The sequence below is a fragment of the Onychostoma macrolepis genome, chromosome 25 (genome assembly GCF_012432095.1).
Source record: "Onychostoma macrolepis isolate SWU-2019 chromosome 25, ASM1243209v1, whole genome shotgun sequence".
NCBI lineage: Eukaryota > Metazoa > Chordata > Actinopteri > Cypriniformes > Cyprinidae > Onychostoma > Onychostoma macrolepis.
The window spans coordinates 22,963,793-22,985,287 of NC_081179.1; the positions used below are offsets into that span (position 1 = coordinate 22,963,793).

A 21,495-nucleotide genomic window follows, 5' to 3' on the forward strand; every position below is an offset into this window, starting at 1 on the left:
GCCAACAATGTGCACAAACTCTCTCTACATTACGGAAAAGCTGAGCTGAAATATTTGGCAAGTTTTGCAATCCCTTTAGAAATTAAATTGAGATGTATAAATTTGAAAGCTGGATAAATAAGATTTCCATCGATGTATGGTTTGTTAGGATCAGACAATATTTGGCTGAGATACAACTATTTGAAAATGTGGAATCTGAGGGTGCAAAAAAAAAAAAAAACTAAATATTGAGAAAATCGCCTTTAAAGTTGTCCAAATTAAGTTCTTAGCAATGCATATTACTAATCAAAAATTAAGTTGTGATATATTTACAGTAGGGAATTTACAAAATAACTTCATGGAACATGATCTTTACTTAATGTCCTAATGTTTTTTGGAATAAAAAAAAAAAATAAATAATTTTGACCCATACAATGTATTTTTGCTATTGCTACAAATATATCTTATGACCGGTTTAGTGCTCCAGGGTCACATATAGAGATACTCACACTGATGTCAGTGATCTCTCCTCGCAGCAAACACACAGTCTGATCTCTTTCAGCAACCTCGCTTCGGAGATCTCTGGTCTCCTGCATCAACTCCAGCACCACATCCTACACAAACACGCACAGTGAAACAGCAGGAGAAACACAATCCTACCCTAAATCAGTCTTAGTCTTGTTTGCCTTTAAATTATAGATTTAAAAATAAAATAAAATAAAATTACATACATACTTTCAAGAAATGCATTTAGGAATTTATTAATTCAACCTAATGATTAAGCTGCTTGTGCATATGGTTTACCAATAACACACTCTGAAAATGTCTGCAGTAGTTGTCTTATTTCAAGCAATTTGTTGACATTAAAACAATGAATTATTTGAATGAATGGCAAACTTTTCCAACTGGTTTCAGTGTAAATTTGTATGTAAATTTGAAGCATTAGTAATACTACAGCATACTGTATTGTAAGCATAAACCTCACTAAAATTTATTATTTGGAAACTTAACTACGGTTAGCGTGAACTATTGTAGCAATAAATAATATATTACATTGATGTTAATTTCAACATTTACTGATACTAATGTTGTTAACATTAACAAATATTAATTCATGAATTAACAAATCTTAACATAGTTAGGTTAGTTAGGATATGATCTTTATTTCTCAACCTCTAACAGCTGTTTACAGTGAGCGAAAGATTCCTGCTGCGCGATCATTGCGTTCTCACCTTGTCCTGTTCGATCTTCTGCTTGAGGCTGTTGATTGTCATGTTGGATGAACAGACACTCTGCTGTAGAGCACTGATCTCATCGCTCTGCACGCCGCACGCACACACACACACACACACACACACACACAGCAGATACATCAGAACCAAGAAAACTAATAGAAAGTCATGCAAAACAGTATCAGAACATTGCAAATTACAAAATCACAAGACTAAAACGGTGTACAGACACACCTGTTGTTGATTTTTGTTTGTCAGCTCAGTAATGTGTTTCTTCAGTGAGGCATTCTCTTCTACAGACTGCACAAGCTCCCTGAAATACACACTCAACATCAAAACGCCTATGCGTGCATACGCTTTTACTAATGCAAATGACAAGTGCATACAGATACAGCTGCTTCAGAAAGTATTTGATCCACTATTATGTGTAACGTTCAAAAATGACCAAGCTACAAAAACTGATTATACCTTTTTCATGCTATATTACCAAATATTGGATTATTATTATTTTTTTACTCAAAAAGTGAGGTGCGTAAGGACAGATCAGGAGCATGAGGCCTGCGATCAATTAGTTCCAAAAAGACAAAACCTGCATTAATTTAAAGAAAACAAGATGACAAAAAGATTAGATGCAGTATACCATGGCATGTCTGAATATTAAATTCTGATTAGCCTCCACATCGTGCATTAAAATCATTTAATGCACAGCTAGCCGTGCATTATTCCTTACATATAAAATTAGAGATTTACAAGCAGTTTTTAAAAGGTCAGTCAACTGACGACACTTTCACATTATATCTCACAGCATATCTATTTTTAACCATTTAAAGTCCAAAAACAAATAAATAAATAACTCTTTAAAATAAACCCAACTCACTTTGATATTAGGTTTTAATATTAAACTTAAACTAAATAACATTTCACTTATGTGTGACGCAAGTGTCTAAATACTTTTGGCGCCACTGTATACAACAACAATAAAACTATTCACAGTTAAACCAACAAGTCCCTTTTCCACACATCTTCTCTGTATTTGATGTTGGTATTAGATATTATAAAGCGGGTTTGATAGATGTTTGCATGTCTCTCTCACTCACTTGGACACACTCTCTTTGTGCGCGGTCAGCTGGGATCTCACACTGTTGTTCTGCTCTTTCTCTTCCTGAAGAGTATGCAGCAACTCCTACAAAACCACACCATACAGTCAACACGTTGATAATCTTAGATCTTCAACCACACAACAAAATGAAATGGGGCATCTAATTTAAAACCATTCAACCCAAGCATGTTTGAAACACTGGTATAATAAACAGGCACATTACGTAAGAGTGTGAAGGAACTGACATTGATCTTGGTTTGCATTTCTGAGCACTCTCGGCTCTTGAACTCCATCAGCTGTGTGTGCTGATCCAGCTCGAACTGAAACTCGGCCTGCAGTGTGTCATACGTGTCCTGAAGTACACGCTGCTTCTCCAGCACCTGCTCCCACTCCAGCCTGAGACGACATTCAAAGACAGCCAGTCGTACATGTATTGGTTACAAAATTGTAATGTGAATCGTCGTCTGTCAAGGCGATCCCGTGGATAAGACACAGGCGATTTGCAAACTTTGCATGAGAGATATGTTGGTGAAGGAGTCTCAAACCACAGTCAATTTATTACAGAATGTAAAAAACTAAACAAAACAAGAAAAACTGACCAAGTTTTTGGCATCTCTCGCTGCATTAACAGCGCAGATGAGAGATGAATACACCTCAACACATGCTGATAACGGTAGGCTTTATCAAATACCTTAAATTAACGGCTCAATTTTGCTCTTGTCGTTTAGGGCTGTCGCGGTTCGTCGATTTTATTAGACTATTCTATTTTTAAAAATCCTCGACTTCCTTTTGCTCGCGTCGACCAACCGGCAAAATACCGGAAGTGGCGCATTTCTCGGACGAGAATCCATAAAAAGCATTATTAGACTGTTTTCCAAGGCTGCATGATATATTAAACCCATTTAAAAATCATAATTAAGCAGCACAATTGTTAATTCACAAATGCTACGATTTAATAAAATAATTATATGCGATGCAGTTCTAATACAGTATATGTGCTTTAATTATTTGCGTGTAGGTTAAGTCGTGCGTCTCACAGCGGCTCTGTCCACAGTAGATCCACAGAAACTTATTTACATGTGTGGAGCGTCTCAAACTCATCTCTGCATGTTGTTGTGAGTTTGGGTTTATTATAACGTTCATCTGGGAACGCAATGTGCGCCATTTCATCAGTTTCGTAAGGTAAATAATTTATAAATCTAGGAAAACACATCGCAATTTCAAAATAAAAGCTCAAACCCTCACTCCGAGTTTACAGGTTTTGAGGTCCACATTCATTTAATTACAGCAGTTATAGCATTGCTGTCCTAAAGAAATTACCAAATATTAAAGATTAAGTGGACATTTAAATTAAATGGTTCTTGGTCAATATTAAACAAGGATTAGATCGCGCAGTAATGTGTAAAAACAATTGTCAGGCCGTCGGCGCCCCCTGCAGGCCTTTGTTGTTATGTGTAATGTACATTAGCTCTAATTCTGGTAAATAATATTTCTGGTAAATGCTCCTTTAAAAAACAGTCCATAGATTAATTGAAAAAAAAAAAAATAGTCGTTAGTGGCAGCCCTAGGCCCATACATTAATGACAGTGAAAAAATAATTTAAAAAAGAGAAAAATCAATATTTCTTAGTAAACAACGTTTTCGGTTTTTTTTTTTTGTTTGTTTTTTTGTTTTTTTAAACAAAACTTTTTGATTTTCATCGATGACTGATTATAATGCAGTGTTTGGACCCATAAACCCTCTGGTGTTGTTCGGTCATTTTAGACCGATAAAATAAATAAAAATTTTGGAAATTTTAAAAATCACTACTTCATCGGAGTAGTATGAAACTCAGTGACTTATGGCAGTTGCTATACATATAATCGCTATACAGTATTAATTAGTAACATGAAATACACTCAAAATACTAAAAGAAAACTATTATTGAAATGAAATATAGTATATTAATTTCACATAAATAAAATTAGTACAATTATGGCCTCAGGTCTGTTTTGACCGGAAAACAACACAAGTGTGACTCCCAAATGAACAATACCAGAGGGATAAAAACCTTGTTATTATAACCTATAATTTGAGTCAGATTCTTATTATTATTTGTTATAAGTGTAATTAAAATGTTTTGTTAATGTGCTCAAAATGCTGACGAACAACGATGCCCTTTTCACCCTGGCTCAAACAGCAACTGTAGAAGAACAACGAGTCTCTATTTTAACACGCACTCAATTGTGAATAGATCACTCAATTCAGTTTTGATGTGGGTCGTTTTGTAGTTTTAAAAACGTTTGAGGCGTCCGCAATCCTCATACCCACGTATCAGTGTCACAAGCGATTTGTTTACCTTTGTGGTTAATTTACTCCATAATTCTTCTATTTCGATTATATGTGCTGTTATGAGAGCACCAGTGTGTGTTCGTACTTGACAGTGTCCAGCTGCAGCTGTGTGCTGATCAGACTCTTGGACAGATCCGTGGTCTCTCTCTCATGCTCTGCTTTCTGCTGCTGCAGTTCTGTCCGCGTGGCCTCCAGCTCCTTATCAGAGGACTGCAAGACGACACGCAGATCTCGCACCTCCACCCGCAGCACTGTAGAGAGGATCAGACAGAACCCCTCAGATCGGCTGCTGAATCAACATCACTGAACTGCACGTTCCACGTCAACGCATAATTATTTAAAAGTTGAAATGAACGTTTAACATCTGAACTAAGCCTGGGCGATAAATCGATAACCATAATCGTGACATAATTTTCCTCGATAAAACGATAACATGAGCTCAATAGATTTTCGATAAAATACTGTATCGATACACTGACGCCAAATATCGATCTTTTATTATATTATTTGGTAGAATAATAAAATCTATTTATTTACAAGCCACTAGATGGTGGGTTTTTTCAGTTTTTTTCAGGTGAGGTCAGCTGGGTCACCTTCAGCATGCAGTAAGTTAGTAAAATAAAGATGGCGGCATTGCAGAAATTAATCAGGAAAGCCCTGACCGCATTTAAATCGGATGTAAGACTATGTTTTATTTATTTTAAATGTAACAGTAATTTACTTTCAAATTCCCCAATTTCTGAGGGGTCTGCACAACGTTTTTGTATAAGTTCAAGTTGTTCAAAATACAGCAGTGCATACCTCTTTACATTTAATTAAGGTGGACTAGATTAGACTAATACAAATAGTTGAGTTTGCCAGGTGCATACAACATTTATGACAGGTTTTCATGAAAGTGCTGGTCAGTTTGTCTGCTTGACGATCCCATTTTGCACTGCAGCAATAAAATTGAACTGAGAAATGTTTAATTTTTAGTTAAAACAGATGTTGCCAAAGTTTTCCTTTGGGGACATAATTTGAAGTTGGAAAAAAGTAATACATTGCAATATATAGCAGAATATCGAATACATTTAAAATTGCAATAAAATTATATCGTGACAAGTATCGTGATAATATCGTACCGTGGGGTCTCTGGTGATTCCCACTCTGACTAATTGCCATCGTTTACCATGGATTTACTGTAGTAACACTAAATGCACCATGGTATTGTGTCAGATGTGTGTGGTTTTAACTGTGGATATCATGATCTAAATGTATGCTACTATGGAAGAACTGAATAATTAAAATTTCACCATATAAAAATGAGGTTGCTGCAGTTTTTACAGATGTTTCTGGTTTTGATAATGAATGTATATTTACATCTGCATCCTAACTCATACTACTACTACTACTACTACTGCAACATTTCTTGATTTGAAACAATATAACTCAGAGCAGAAACTAAGAAATTAATGTTTCTATTAAGGTATTTATTTTGTTAAGGAAAAATGACTGGAAAAAGTGTAAAGATTTCAAAAGCAGTGTTTGTCATGTTCTGACCATAAAGAGCAGTTTAAAACCAAAATTAAAAGTCTGGGCCCGTATTCACAAAACATCTTGAGGCTAAAAGTAGCTTATAACTTGCCGATTTAGGACAAAATCTTAAATAATGGGCGTGTCAATCCTAAATGTAGGACTCCTAAAATGTTGAACAATAGAAACTAAAATCACAGAAATTCTAATGGTTTCCAATATAAATACGATTAGTCGATTTATCTGTGTGCGCTGACGCGGAAGCGTCTGCGGAAGCGTTCAGCCGTCGTGTTCAGCCTCCTCGTGTGAAGTGTAAAGACCTGCGACTTTTTCCTGTGCGACTTGAACCGAGCAACGACACCGAGCTACACACTTAAGTATCCTTTTTCTCTTCCCTCACACTCTCCTTTCCTATCCTCTTTCCTTCCACCTCTATCATGTGTCTCCAAAACATTCCGGTTCTCTCTCAGCCACGCTCTAACATCACTCGCAGACGGCAACGTAATACTGCTAACCTACGCCCTATCTCTACATCTTCCACTACACCTCTGGCTTTCTCTGTGGGTCTCTGGAATTGTCAGTCAGCCGTCAACAAAGCTGACTTCATTTCTGCCTTTTCTTTAAAATCCACTCTCAGCATCTTGGGCTTGACTGAGACCTGGATTCGTCCAGAAGACTCAGCAACCCCAGCTGCTCTCTACTAATTTCTCTTTCTCTCATACTTGGCGTCAAGTTGGTCGGGGTGGGGTACTGGCCTGCTCGTTTCACACAATTGGAAATACTCAACCCGCTCTACCCTTTGCAATTACAACTCATTTGAATGTCATGCCATTACTGTATCAGCTCCGATAAAACTCCAGATTGTGGTAATCTACCGTCCCCCTGGACAAATTCTAGCCACCTTCCTAGAGGAGCTGGACGGGTTGTTGTCCTCTTTGTGGAGGATGGCATTCCACTCTTAGTCTTTGGTGATTTCAACATTCACCTAGACAAGCCTTATGCTACAGACTTCCACTCTACTAGCTTCATTTGATCTCAATCGCCTTACCACTACTAGCACGCACAAATCAGGCAACCAACTTGATTTAATTTACACACGCAATTGTACTGCAGATAACATTCTGGTACAACCGCTACATATCTCGGACCATTTCTTCATTACATTTACACTACATTTTGCTACCCGTGTGCCACCAACCCCCTACCGGTTACTTTTAGACGAAACCAGCGCTCCCTTTCTCCTTCCCATCTTTCCTCTGTAGTATCCTCCTCTTCCCTCACCTACCCATTTCTCATCTCTGGATGTAAACGCAGCTACTGAAACTTTATGCTCTACCTTAACTTCTTGTCTAGACGACATTTGTCCTCTCTCCTCTAGGTCAGCACGGACTGCCCCTTCTAACCCCTGGTTATCTGATGTTCTTCGTGAACATCGGACTAAACTCAGAGCGGCAGAGAGAAAATGGCACAAATCAAACAACCCGTCGGACCTGAGTAGGTATCAGTCTCTGCTCTCATCTTTCTCTGCTGATGTCCACACTGCCAAATCCTCACATTTCCACAACAAGATCAACAGCGCTCCAGACATGCGTAATCTCTTCAGAACATTTAATTCTCTCCTCTGTCCCCCTCCACCACCTCCCACCACTTCTATTACAGCTGATGACTTTGCTACTTTTTTTACAGACAAAACTAGATCGATCAGTGATCAGTTCTCACCTCCACGCACACAGGACCCCCAACCAACCACATCCACTGCTAAACCTCCCATTTTCTCCTTCTGTCCCCTGACGGAGGCTGAAGTATCCAAACTTCTCCTCTCCAACCATCCTACAACATGTCCTCTTGACCCAATCCCTCGCACCTTCTGCAAGCAATCTCACCCACACTCTTACCGACACTCACACACATCATCAACACATCCCTCCTCACAGGCATCTTCCCCACTGCGTTCAAGCAGGCTCGGGTAACCCCACTGCTCAAAAAACCTACATTAAACACTTCTCTTATAGAAAACTATAGACCTGTCTCTCCTTCCATTCATAGCGAAAACACTTGAACGTGTTGTCTTCAACCAGGTCTCATTGTTTCTTTCACAGAACAACAAACTGGACGCTAAACAGTCAGGTTTCAGGAGTGGCCATTCAACTGAGACTGCACTTCTCTCGGTCACTGAAGCCCTGCGAATTGCAAAAGCCCATTCCAAATCATCAGTCCTCATTCTGCTGGATCTATCTGCCGCTTTGACACTGTCAATCATCAGATACTCCTCTCCACTCTCTCATCACTGGGCATCGCTGGAATTCCACCGCTGGTTTGAATCCTATCTCACTGGTAGGTCTTTCAGGGTGGCCTGGGAGGGAGGTATCCAAAGCACATACACTGGTCACTGGGGTTCCTCAGGGATCGGTTCTTGGACCCTCCTCTTCTCCACATACACTACATCACTGGGTCCCATCATACAGGCACATGGATTCTCCTACCACTGCTATGCTGATGACACACAGCTCTATCTCTCTTTTCAACCAGATGATCCAACGGTAGCTGCAAGGATCTCAGGTTGCCTGTCAGACATCTCGGCATGGATGAAAGAACATCACCTCCAGCTCAACCTGGCAAAGACTGAGCTTCTTGTCTTTCCTGCCGCTCCAACTCTACAGCATGACATCACGATCCAGTTAGGTTCATCAACAATTACCCCATCAACTTCGGTCAGAAATCTTGGTGTAATCTTTGATGACCAGCTGACCTTCAAAGACCACATTGCAAAGACTGCTCGATCTTGCAGGTTTGCACTACACAACATCAGAAAGATCAGGCCCTTTCTGACGGAGCATGCTGCACAACTTCTTGTCCAGGCCCTTGTCATTTCTAGGCTGGACTACTGCAATGCTCTTCTGGCTGGACTTCCATCAAACACAGTCAAACCTCTACAAATGATTCAGAATGCGGTGGCACGACTGGTCTTCAAGGAACCCAAAAGAGCCCATGTTACACCTCTCTTTATCTCATTGCATTGGCTGCCAATCGCAGCTCGCATCAAGTTCAAGACACTGATGCTTGCTCATAGAACAACCACAGGCTCAGCACCCGCCTACATGCACTCACTATTAAGAATCTACATCCCTCCAGAAGTCTGAGATCTGCTAGTGAGCGACGCCTCGTGGTACCATCACAAAGAGGCTCAAAATCACTCTCCAGAACATTCTCGTTCACCATTCCTGGCTGGTGGAATGATCTTCCCACCCATATTCGAGTACTGGATCCCTGTCAATCTTCAAGCAACAGCTGAAAACTCATCTCTTTCGACACTACTTGACTTCAACCTACACATAAAAAAAAAAAAAAAATCTTTCTCCTTACTTATTCCTTCCCTTGCTAGCTTGTACTTATTTAAACAATGCCTGAGACTTGGTGTTACAAGCACTTCCTTTGTAGAATTGCCTCTTCAAGATGAATCGCTTCATGTGTTCCCCAAATTGTAAGTCGCTTTGGATAAAAGTGTCTGCAAAATGACTAAATGTAAATGTAATGTAAATGTAAATACCATAACAAACCATCAACTTTTAACCATTAAAAAAATGGTTTTCTGTAGTGTGCTTCAGGACAAATTCCATCAGGATTTAGTGGTTTTAACAAGCCACCAAAAGAAGGCGACCAATTACTAGTAGAGACCAACAGTTACCATTAAAACCAATACAATTCCCGTTATGACCAGTAAAACCATTACAAATTCTGTATTTTAAACTATTGTTTTTTTTTTTTTCAGCAGGGCTAAAATGGTTGTTGCCGGGAATCTGCCTCAGAAAGTAAACATTTTAGAAACACGCTGCATTTATTTGTACATGTTTTCCCACTCATCTTTTTTTTTGGTTTTGGAGGTTATCCCAACTCCAGATTTCCCTTTGATTATATCCATGTTTTCATTAATCAGTTGGGTAAGAAGTAACAGCTGTTCTTGCATCCAGTTTAGTTTTCTTTTACGTTTGCATGTCTTACTATCAGCCATGATTATTCTACTCTGTTAATTAAAAGGCTGTTTATATGCATGTCCGCTATGTTTTTTTTACCAGAAGCACACATGTACGAGGCTGACAATTAGCTGAACATATATTTGTTTTATTAGTGACACTTAGCCTGCATTTTAAAGTCTTTATTTGAATTAAAAAAAAAATAAATAAATAAAAAAAAAAAAACCTTTCATTGCTATTTAGGAGAACTCTTAAGGCCATTGCAAACAGAGTCCGAAATTTTCGCACGTTGAAAAATAACTACGACCTCACGTTGCGTCAATCACGTTTACACACATTGCGTCAGAAACTTTCGTCCGTCATTAAAAAAATCAGATCGGGTTCGATTTCCTGCGTTTGCCGCATCTGTAGAAAGCATTTTGAGAGGCGTTTTGACAGTTCAGAGCCACCGTACAAGCGAACGCCAAAATGCAGAATGGCAAGTTCATCCACTTCGTCTCGCAGCACAAAGCACTGTATATAGATCCTTGTACACGGAGTTCACAGAAATTGCCGGTCTTCTTTTTAATATGTGGCTCTCGTATCACTAGCAAAGCATCAAACTGAGCCACTGATATCCTGAAGTGAACTTTGAGTCGCTCGTGATAATCCCGTTGCTCCTTAATAAGGAGGGGGACCTCTCCGTCCTCTCTGTATCTCAACCTTGAAGTACAGATAAGTGTTCTCTGCGTATGTGTGAATGTCTATCTTTGCAGCTAGATGCAGAGATAGCTCTACGAGGAAATCGTCATTTGCAGTCACCCTGATGTCCAGGCTACCAGATATATGTCTCTGGAGAGACCTATTGTGTCTGACCTATGATCAATTGTCACCTAAATAATCACTAGAAGATATGCTTCGAGTTTTACGTCCATGTGTGGAGATTTTCTAAGTTTATCTACCAACCAGAATTTTGCTTACCTATGTATTGACGTAATTAGTGACCTCTGTTAGAGTATAACTATTGGTGTCTGGAAGATGTACGCAGAGAGCGGCCTACGAACTCCAAGAGTGTTGAAGCTGACTTCTGCTGATGAAACTGCAAACTATTTTCTTCAGTAAATTTCTTCAATTGATTGCATCTCTGACTCCTGGTCTGATTTCAACACACCTGGTCCTTGGATCTTAACTGTAAATTCCCCTACAGGACTCAGTGTGCAAGGTTTCTGTGCATGACAAATTTTTAGGATGACGAATATGGAAAAAAAAGGCATACAAAAATTTCGGACTCCGTGTGCAAGGACCTTCAGTGGTAAGATTAAATGTTTTGTGAATCCGGACCCAGGTTTCTACAACTTTCACTTTCACAAATCTGCCTTTAAACTTGGAAGAAATAAAAATTTGACATGCATCGCGATAATTATCAATATTGACTGATATGAAAATTATCGTGATAATTTTTTGGCCATATTGCCCAGCCCTAATCTGAAGTGCTCAAGACTCACTGTGCATCTCTCTGTGTTCATCTTCCAGCTGCTGTTCCAGCGTCCCGAGTCTCTCCTGCAGACGCTGCTGTTCTTCCAGCAGCGAGTGTCGCTCGGCACCAAACGTCTACAGTCAGAGAGCAATGTCAAACCAATGCATGGAGCAGAGCACCAGAAACACCAAACGCTAACGCAAACACACCTCCTCTGTGCGACTGGACTTCTCCGTGGCTATGGTAAGCTGTTCTTCCAGCTTGCTGATCTGCTGAAGCAGCTTCCTGTTCTTGGCTTCCTCCTCGTCCAACTGGCCCTGAACATGAAGAGCCTGCTCCTAAAACCCAAACAAAAAAAAACAAAAAAAAAAAAGTTAAAACGCATTCCTCACAACATCTACAGGAAATTACATTTCAGAAGAACTACATCAGAAAATATTAATTTCAGGAATCAATTCAAATGATCAAAATTGTATGAGAATAACAGGCACAAATTCTGGACAGTAAGACAGGGATTTCTTATATTACATAATATATAGTTTTTTTTTTTTTTTTTTAACTAAATAGTTTGTTGATGTTGTTTGTATACAGTGGCCCCAAAAGTATTTAGTCACTTAATGTTATTTAATTAAAGTTGAATATTAAAACCAAATATCAAAGTGAGTTAGGTTTATTTTAAAGAGTTAATTTGACTTTTTTTTTTTTTTTTAAACTTTAAAATGGTTAAACGTCAAGATCCTGTTCCTTACACCAAACCAAAAAGAAAGTTCAAACAGATTCCCCACAACAACATCTACAGTAAAATGCAACAAGAAATTACACATCAGAAGAATTGCATCAGAAAATACTAATTTCAGTAATACATTCAAATGATCAAAATGTTATGCAATATTATGAAAACATTTTTTGGTTACACTTCAGTTTGGTGACCAGTTCTCACTAACTAACCATCTATGACTTTTGACTCAATAGACTCCTAGTTTGCTATTAACATGCAAGCTAATTAATATTGAATATCGGTCCTTAAAATAAAGTGTTATTATTAAAATAAAGTGCTGCTATTATTATTATTATTATTATTATTATTATTATTTTCTAGAGAATAACATGCATAAATTCTGGACAGTAAGATGAGGGATTTATTATATTATTTGCATTAAAAAATAAAAAATTCATAAACTACTTTGATATGCTGTTTTGAAACTTTAAAAATCAGCCCTTAAAACATAAGAAAATATACGGTTCTTTCTGAGCACCTGCATTTGTTTGAGTTCTTCAGTGAGCGCTTCACAGGCGAGCTCGTTCATCTCAGGAGGCGGCTGTTCGTTCTGGATGTCATCGACGTCGAAATTCTCCTCCTGCCCATTCAGATGGTCTGGGCTAGACAGCGGCACCAGTCGATTGCGCAGGTTATACGCTTTTGTGGGCGTAGTCAAAATCTGAGGAGCAGCAGCAGCCAGAGTAAGAGGTTTCCTTTCGAATCATTTAAAACAGATCAACGTAAAGTCTGAGCTCTCTACCTTTATGGTCTCGGCATGAATCTTGTTGAGTTGAGACACTTCATGTTTGCTGTGGGCTTTAGTGGCCTCTAGGATCTTCTCCAGATGTTTGTTGGACTTCTCGAGGTAGCGCTTCTCAGATTCCAGCTCAGCCAGCTGTTTTCTAAAGGAAGTATAATGTTCACAACGCTGCCGCCAAAGACTCAATTTGACAAGCATTTGTTACGTGGATGTGACATGAACGTACTTGTTGACCTCCTTGAATTCCTCGAAGGCTTGAATTGTGGCTGTGAGCTCTGACTGTTTCTGCAGCAGCTGAACCTTCATCCGCTCCACAGAAACTGAGGACAGCGTCTCCATGGTGACAGGGGTGGAGTAGATGGGCGGAGCTATTAATAAAGAGTAACAGTAACTTAGGTGATCTGCTTGTGCTTCATATTTAATGATGAAGACAAACACAGCATTGCAATTTTTGCGTTGACTTTATTTGTAGAGGTATTTAATTGATTCAGATATGCAATTGTAATTATTGTGCTTTTTTGCAGTCAACACATTCACATGCAGATGACGCTCATAGCATCAATGCATGCAACAGTGGTCTTCCCTAGTTTGCAAATAGAAACAAATAGTTATAAATGTCCAATTCAAATGAACTTTTAACTGTTAAATTCATCACCTCCTGTGCTCTCCTCTGTTCTCTGAGCCTCCAGAAGCTGCAGGAAGGTCTTCTCCAGCGCAGTTAACGACTGAACCTTGGTCTCAAGAGCAGAGCGGACAGAGTCCAGAGCACGCAGGGCTCGAACCTCCTCCCGCAGGGCGCAGTTCTCTGCCGCATACCGCATCATTCGTGGGTGGTGCTCCACCTAAAAAAAAAAAAAGTTTTTATTTTTTTATTTATACAAATAAATCTAGTGCTGTCAAACGATTAATCACATCCAAAATAAGTTTGTTTACATAATGTGTGTGTGTACTGTGTATATTTATGTATATATAAATAAACACACGCATGTATATATTTCAGAAAAATGTGTTGTTTATATATTAAATATATTTATTTATTTATTTATAATAAAATGATATCAATATAAATACAGACATGTAAATATTTATTTTCAAAATATATAATGTGTGTGTATTTATATACACACACACGTGTATTCTGTGTATTTTTATTATGCAAACAAAAACTTTTGTATGCAATTAATCATTTGACAGCACTATAAAGCGTTAAACAATACTGATAGTGTCAAAGCAGCTTTTCAGTGTCAACAGGAAAATAGTTTGTCAATAATGCAAGAGTCATTTTCCCATTAAAATCAGTTCATTACGGACACTGCAGTTGAACAGAGACCCTGAGCATGCTTCTGGTGTTTTTCAGAGCGAGTTAGAAAGAGCTCTTTAAAGTCCCAAGTTATTGGAACTGTGACACATTTTATTTTGCCTGTAAACATAAGTGTCTTAAGGACTGTTCCACAGGTGCATGTGCAATAATAGTTTACGGTTCATCAAAAAAAAGCAAGAAAAATATTGTTTAAACATTTTCTAATAAATAAAGATCTGTAAAGCTTATTTGGATTGTACAAAATCTTTAAAATACAGTATCCTGAATAGGGATGTTTTCGTTTGTTTGTTTGCTTTTTTGTGTGCCAAATTACACACAAAGTTGCATTTAAACTTATTCGAGCCCCAGAGACTGTAATAATTTATAAAATGTTAGCTTTTCTGAAGATCCATAATATTAAACAAAATAACAAAAAATCATATAACATTTTAGTGTAATTTTAAAGGGGATAATGTAGCTTTTAGTTATGATTTTATTTGTTTATTTAATTATTTTGTAATGCAGCTGTCATAATTATTCAACCCTTATTCAAAATGTTTTAAGTCATTTGTTTGCATGTTAAGGCTCACAATTAAAACGCATTAAAACAGTGTTACGCCTTTGAAAACTCTAAAAGAAAATGTAATTAGTGTCAGTGGTTACGCATACATTAGACAAATTTAACCCATGCATGTGTTAAAGCGGAGTAGCAAATGTCAAAAGAAGTGCTCTAACAAAGCATTAGAAAGTCTACGGCTATAAGAAAACACTTAAAGTTCCTAGAGACACAGCTAACAGCCTGATGCATTTAAAAATGTGTTGAAGAAAACACAATATCATCAGGAGGAATAAAATGTTTGATCTGTGCAACTGAGAAATCCTCAATATAATGCCAAAGACTTGTAAAATGACTTGAAAGGAAGAAAATCATTTCAGTGAACACTACAGACAGATGCTCCCTTTCAGTCTCCAGATTAAATCTCATTTAAAATTTGAATAAGAAATAAGAAATAGGCCAGTTCTAGTAGAGAGTCTCAGAAGCTTGTTCACACTGCAGGCAAATGTCTCTCAAATCCCGATTTGTTTGCTCATGTGTGACTCGGAGATGTTTTTGTCATGACGGTGTGAACAGCACAAACCGCAGGGAGTCTGATCTTTTCAATTCTGATATGTCCCACTTCCATATATGGTACTAAATCTGATACAGATCAGATGTTTTGCAATGCGACCGAAGTGTGAACAGTCATATCAGAATTCATGCGATTTTTCCATCACTCATTCGTAATAATACCGCACTGATGGGACACACGTCAAAGATTTTACATACCCAAAGTTATCAAGACAGTTGCGAATGGTAATCAGTGGAAGTGTGATGTGTCAGATATCACAAGTATTACAGTGATAACTCTATATACAAGCAAAACATGAGGGCTCGTATCATAAAAGTTTCAAAACACTGCTGTCTTCTGTCACATCCTTATCTTTATTTTGCATATTGTCTGCGCATAATTTTGCTGGCTTCTGCAGCAGCTCACACTATAAATAAAAGCATAATCACTTACTCTACATTAGGGGTCGACCGATAATCGGCCTGGCCGATATTAAGCATTTTTATGATTATCGGTATTGGTCATTTTCAAAACCGATTTGCCAATAAAATCATTTAATTTTGAAACGCGGTATTTGGCTCTGATGCAGCCTGTCGGAACTCACCACTCTGTGGCCTCGAGCAGTCTCCGCCCACCGTGCATCTGATTTGCTGGGAGTCACGAGTCCGACCAACCAATGTGGAAGACTAAAGGCACTGAAAGTTTTTCACTCTCACTCCAGCTTGCTAACTGGAACTGCTTCAATGATCACGCATCAGTTGTCTCTCAAAGGCAGCAGCAGATGTTGCTGAAGTCGCAATAAATCACAATCCACTACACTGAAGTTGCAAATAATCTCAATATTATCTATTTATGGTTTCCGCGATGGGACGGAATCGCGGAATCCAGTCATATAAATGGAATTTACTGTATAATGCGGAATGTCACGGAATTTGTCAAAGTTTGGATTAATTAATCAAAAGTAGGTCAGTACACTTAAATTGACTCGTGCTATGGACTATTATCTGTAAATATTAAGCAAAAAAGACTATTTAAATATGAATCCTGCATGTTCTGCGTGTCTCTGTATATGTGAATGGCACAGACATGCGGTTGTTTACTACACACACTGAAATGTGACACTCGTGGTGATTTCAGCATCTGCAGTCTCACTAAATGAGGACATAAATACATGAACAACATCCCCAGAACTGAGTATTTGACCGTTTAATTTCAGCAAAACTATCGCCATATCATAGGCTACAGAAACTTAAAAGGTGCTCATAGCAACCCATCAAAATAAAAGTTTGGTTTAACAACAACAACTTTTGTTTAAAAGAATAAAATCATATAACATTTTAGTGTAATTTTAAAGGGGATAATGTAGCTTTTAGTTATGATTTTATTTGTTTATTTAATTATTTTGTAATGCAGCTGTCATAATTATTCAACCCTTATTCAAAATGTTTTAAGTCATTTGTTTGCATGTTAAGGCTCACAATTAAAACGCATTAAAACAGTGTTACGCCTTTGAAAACTCTAAAAGAAAATGTAATTAGTGTCAGTGGTTACGCATACATTAGACAAATTTAACCCATGCATGTGTTAAAGCGGAGTAGCAAATGTCAAAAGAAGTGCTCTAACAAAGCATTAGAAAGTCTACGGCTATAAGAAAACACTTAAAGTTCCTAGAGACACAGCTAACAGCCTGATGCATTTAAAAATGTGTTGAAGAAAACACAATATCATCAGGAGGAATAAAATGTTTGATCTGTGCAACTGAGAAATCCCTCAATATAATGCCAAAGACTTGTAAAATGACTTGAAAGGAAGAAAATCATTTCAGTGAACACTACAGACAGATGCTCCCTTTCAGTCTCCAGATTAAATCTCATTTAAAATTTGAATAAGAAATAAGAAATAGGCCAGTTCTAGTAGAGAGTCTCAGAAGCTTGTTCACACTGCAGGCAAATGTCTCTCAAATCCCGATTTGTTTGCTCATGTGTGACTCGGAGATGTTTTTGTCATGACGGTGTGAACAGCACAAACCGCAGGGAGTCTGATCTTTTCAATTCTGATATGTCCCACTTCCATATATGGTACTAAATCTGATACAGATCAGATGTTTTGCAATGCGACCGAAGTGTGAACAGTCATATCAGAATTCATGCGATTTTTCCATCACTCATTCGTAATAATACCGCACTGATGGGACACACGTCAAAGATTTTACATACCCAAAGTTATCAAGACAGTTGCGAATGGTAATCAGTGGAAGTGTGATGTGTCAGATATCACAAGTATTACAGTGATAACTCTATATACAAGCAAAACATGAGGGCTCGTATCATAAAAGTTTCAAAACACTGCTGTCTTCTGTCACATCCTTATCTTTATTTTGCATATTGTCTGCGCATAATTTTGCTGGCTTCTGCAGCAGCTCACACTATAAATAAAAGCATAATCACTTACTCTACATTAGGGGTCGACCGATAATCGGCCTGGCCGATATTAAGCATTTTATGATTATCGGTATTGGTCATTTTCAAAACCGATTTGCCAATAAAATCATTTAATTTTGAAACGCGGTATTTGGCTCTGATGCAGCCTGTCGGAACTCACCACTCTGTGGCCTCGAGCAGTCTCCGCCCACCGTGCATCTGATTTGCTGGGAGTCACGAGTCCGACCAACCAATGTGGAAGACTAAAGGCACTGAAAGTTTTTCACTCTCACTCCAGCTTGCTAACTGGAACTGCTTCAATGATCACGCATCAGTTGTCTCTCAAAGGCAGCAGCAGATGTTGCTGAAGTCGCAATAAATCACAATCCACTACACTGAAGTTGCAAATAATCTCAATATTATCTATTTATGGTTTCCGCGATGGGACGGAATCGCGGAATCCAGTCATATAAATGGAATTTACTGTATAATGCGGAATGTCACGGAATTTGTCAAAGTTTGGATTAATTAATCAAAAGTAGGTCAGTACACTTAAATTGACTCGTGCTATGGACTATTATCTGTAAATATTAAGCCGCAAAAAGACTATTTAAATATGAATCCTGCATGTTCTGCGTGTCTCTGTATATGTGAATGGCACAGACATGCGGTTGTTTACTACACACACTGAAATGTGACACTCGTGGTGATTTCAGCATCTGCAGTCTCACTAAATGAGGACATAAATACATGAACAACATCCCCAGAACTGAGTATTTGACCGTTTAATTTCAGCAAAACTATCGCCATATCATAGGCTACAGAAACTTAAAAGGTGCTCATAGCAACCCATCAAAATAAAAGTTTGGTTTAACAACAACAACTTTTGTTTAAAAGAATAAAATCACACAATACGCTATTTCTTCAATGTTTTAATTTTAATAGTAAACCCTTTTGTTTGCCAAGAAATAGAGTTTAACTCTTATTTGATTAAAATATAAATTAAATTTTTATGGCTTCATTTGCACTGCACTGTAAATTACAACTAATGGAAATTACTATCACATAGGCCAAAAATTTAGACATTTTAATAGGCTATTGAACCAAGTGTGCCTATAATAAGCTATTAGTGTTATAGTTTCCGTAAAATAGCCGCGGTCTTCTTAACTTCTACAATGGAGCTATGAAGACAATTAAATTATTTACACTTATTATATACATTGTGCTTTTTAAGGTAATCAGTGGAAGTGTGATGTGTCAGATATCACAAGTATTACAGTGATAACTCTATATACAAGCAAAACATGAGGGCTCGTATCATAAAAGTTTCAAAACACTGCTGTCTTCTGTCACATCCTTATCTTTATTTTGCATATTGTCTGCATAATTTTGCTGGCTTCTGCAGCAGCTCACACTATAAATAAAAGCATAATCACTTACTCTACATTAGGGGTCGACCGATAATCGGCCTGGCCGATATTAAGCATTTTTATGATTATCGGTATTGGTCATTTTCAAAACCGATTTGCCAATAAAATCATTTAATTTTGAAACGCGGTATTTGGCTCTGATGCAGCCTGTCAGAACTCACCACTCTGTGGCCTCGAGCAGTCTCCGCCCACCGTGCATCTGATTTGCTGGGAGTCACGAGTCCGACCAACCAATGTGGAAGACTAAAGGCACTGAAAGTTTTTCACTCTCACTCCGAAAGCTTGCTAACTGGAACTGCTTCAATGATCACGCATCAGTTGTCTCTCAAAGGCAGCAGCAGATGTTGCTGAAGTCGCAATAAATCACAATCCACTACACTGAAGTTGCAAATAATCTCAATATTATCTATTTATGGTTTCCGCGATGGGACGGAATCGCGGAATCCAGTCATATAAATGGAATTTACTGTATAATGCGGAATGTCACGGAATTTGTCAAAGTTTGGATTAATTAATCAAAAGTAGGTCAGTACACTTAAATTGACTCGTGCTATGGACTATTATCTGTAAATATTAAGCCGCAAAAAGACTATTTAAATATGAATCCTGCATGTTCTGCGTGTCTCTGTATATGTGAATGGCACAGACATGCGGTTGTTTACTACACACACTGAAATGTGACACTCGTGGTGATTTCAGCATCTGCAGTCTCACTAAATGAGGACATAAATACATGAACAACATCCCCAGAACTGAGTATTTGACCGTTTAATTTCAGCAAAACTATCGCCATATCATAGGCTACAGAAACTTAAAAGGTGCTCATAGCAACCCATCAAAATAAAAGTTTGGTTTAACAACAACAACTTTTGTTTAAAAGAATAAAATCACACAATACGCTATTTCTTCAATGTTTTAATTTTAATAGTAAACCCTTTTGTTTGCCAAGAAATAGAGTTTAACTCTCATTTGATTAAAATATAAATTAAATTTTTATGGCTTCATTTGCACTGCACTGTAAATTACAACTAATGGAAATTACTATCACATAGGCCAAGATTAGGATGACAAAAATTTTGACATTTTAATAGGCTATTGAACCAAGTGTGCCTATAATAAGCTATTAGTGTTATAGTTTCCGTAAAATAGCCGCGGTCTTCTTAACTTCTACAATGGAGCTATGAAGACAATTAAATTATTTACACTTATTATATACATTGTGCTTTTTTAAGTTAATCAATTGATGTGCATTAGATGAATTGAATAGTCACCTTCTGTAGGTTATGATTTAGTCATCAGAAAAGAATTAATGAAGAATTATGAGAGGTTATGCTATTACACATACACTTCTAACATGTAAATTATTGAAGCCAAATACTTACATTTCCCCAAGCTGTTTAGCTGTAGTACAGTATCAATAGGCTTAATCATGAAGCATACAGTTGCCACACTTTTAACTCTCTCTTTATATTACCCTTATTGTAGATTGTCAGAGCCCTTGTTATTCTTAATTTTGACATTAATTTTCATTTTTACACCAGACATATATGTATATATTAGGGCTGGGCGATATAGACTAAAAAAAAAAAAAATAAAGTAATTCATTACTAGTTACTAATTACATCTTCAACAGTGTAATTAGATTACTGTACAAGTTACTCTCTCCAAGAAGTATTTAATTACTTTCCAAATCCTATATCACCCTCGACAAGTTAATGATATAAGGCTAGACATGAAATGGTTCTTTTAATCATTTCAAATAAATAATAGATAACTACATAAATTATTCTGGTCACACTTTAGATTAGGATTCCAATTCTCACTATTAACTATGACTTTTGCCTCAATATACTCCTAATTACTGCTTATTAATACTTAGTAAAGTAGTTGTTAAGTTTAAGAATTGGGTAGGATTAAGGATTTAGAATAAGGTCTTGCAGAACAAGACATTAAAGGTGGGGTATGTCATTTTTCAAAAACACTTTAGAAAACTGAGTCGGGCCCCGAGTACCAAAACAAATTTGTAGCCAATCAGCAGTAAAGGGGCGTGTCTACTCATGATATGGAGGAGAGAGCATTCAGTAAACAGCCGAGCCGAGCGACAGAAAGATAGAGATGGCGGATAGAAAACAAGAG

At 37.6% G+C, this 21,495-nt stretch overlaps 1 protein-coding gene across 3 annotated transcripts in view; it reads right to left on the minus strand.

Annotated features, from left to right (window-relative positions):
* kif15 (kinesin family member 15) overlaps positions 1-21,495 on the minus strand; it is a 49,274-nt gene that overhangs the window by 12,040 nt on the left and 15,739 nt on the right. For all 3 annotated transcript variants that reach the window (XM_058767090.1, XM_058767091.1, XM_058767088.1), the window contains 12 exons: positions 13,756-13,942; positions 13,327-13,468; positions 13,101-13,242; positions 12,837-13,019; positions 11,790-11,918; positions 11,609-11,714; positions 4,727-4,892; positions 2,556-2,706; positions 2,309-2,394; positions 1,446-1,524; positions 1,212-1,298; positions 489-593 (listed from right to left, as the gene is read on the minus strand). In XM_058767090.1, coding sequence (XP_058623073.1) covers positions 489-593; positions 1,212-1,298; positions 1,446-1,524; positions 2,309-2,394; positions 2,556-2,706; positions 4,727-4,892; positions 11,609-11,714; positions 11,790-11,918; positions 12,837-13,019; positions 13,101-13,242; positions 13,327-13,468; positions 13,756-13,942 — 1,563 coding nt within the window. The remainder of the gene's footprint in view (positions 1-488; positions 594-1,211; positions 1,299-1,445; positions 1,525-2,308; positions 2,395-2,555; positions 2,707-4,726; positions 4,893-11,608; positions 11,715-11,789; positions 11,919-12,836; positions 13,020-13,100; positions 13,243-13,326; positions 13,469-13,755; positions 13,943-21,495) is intronic.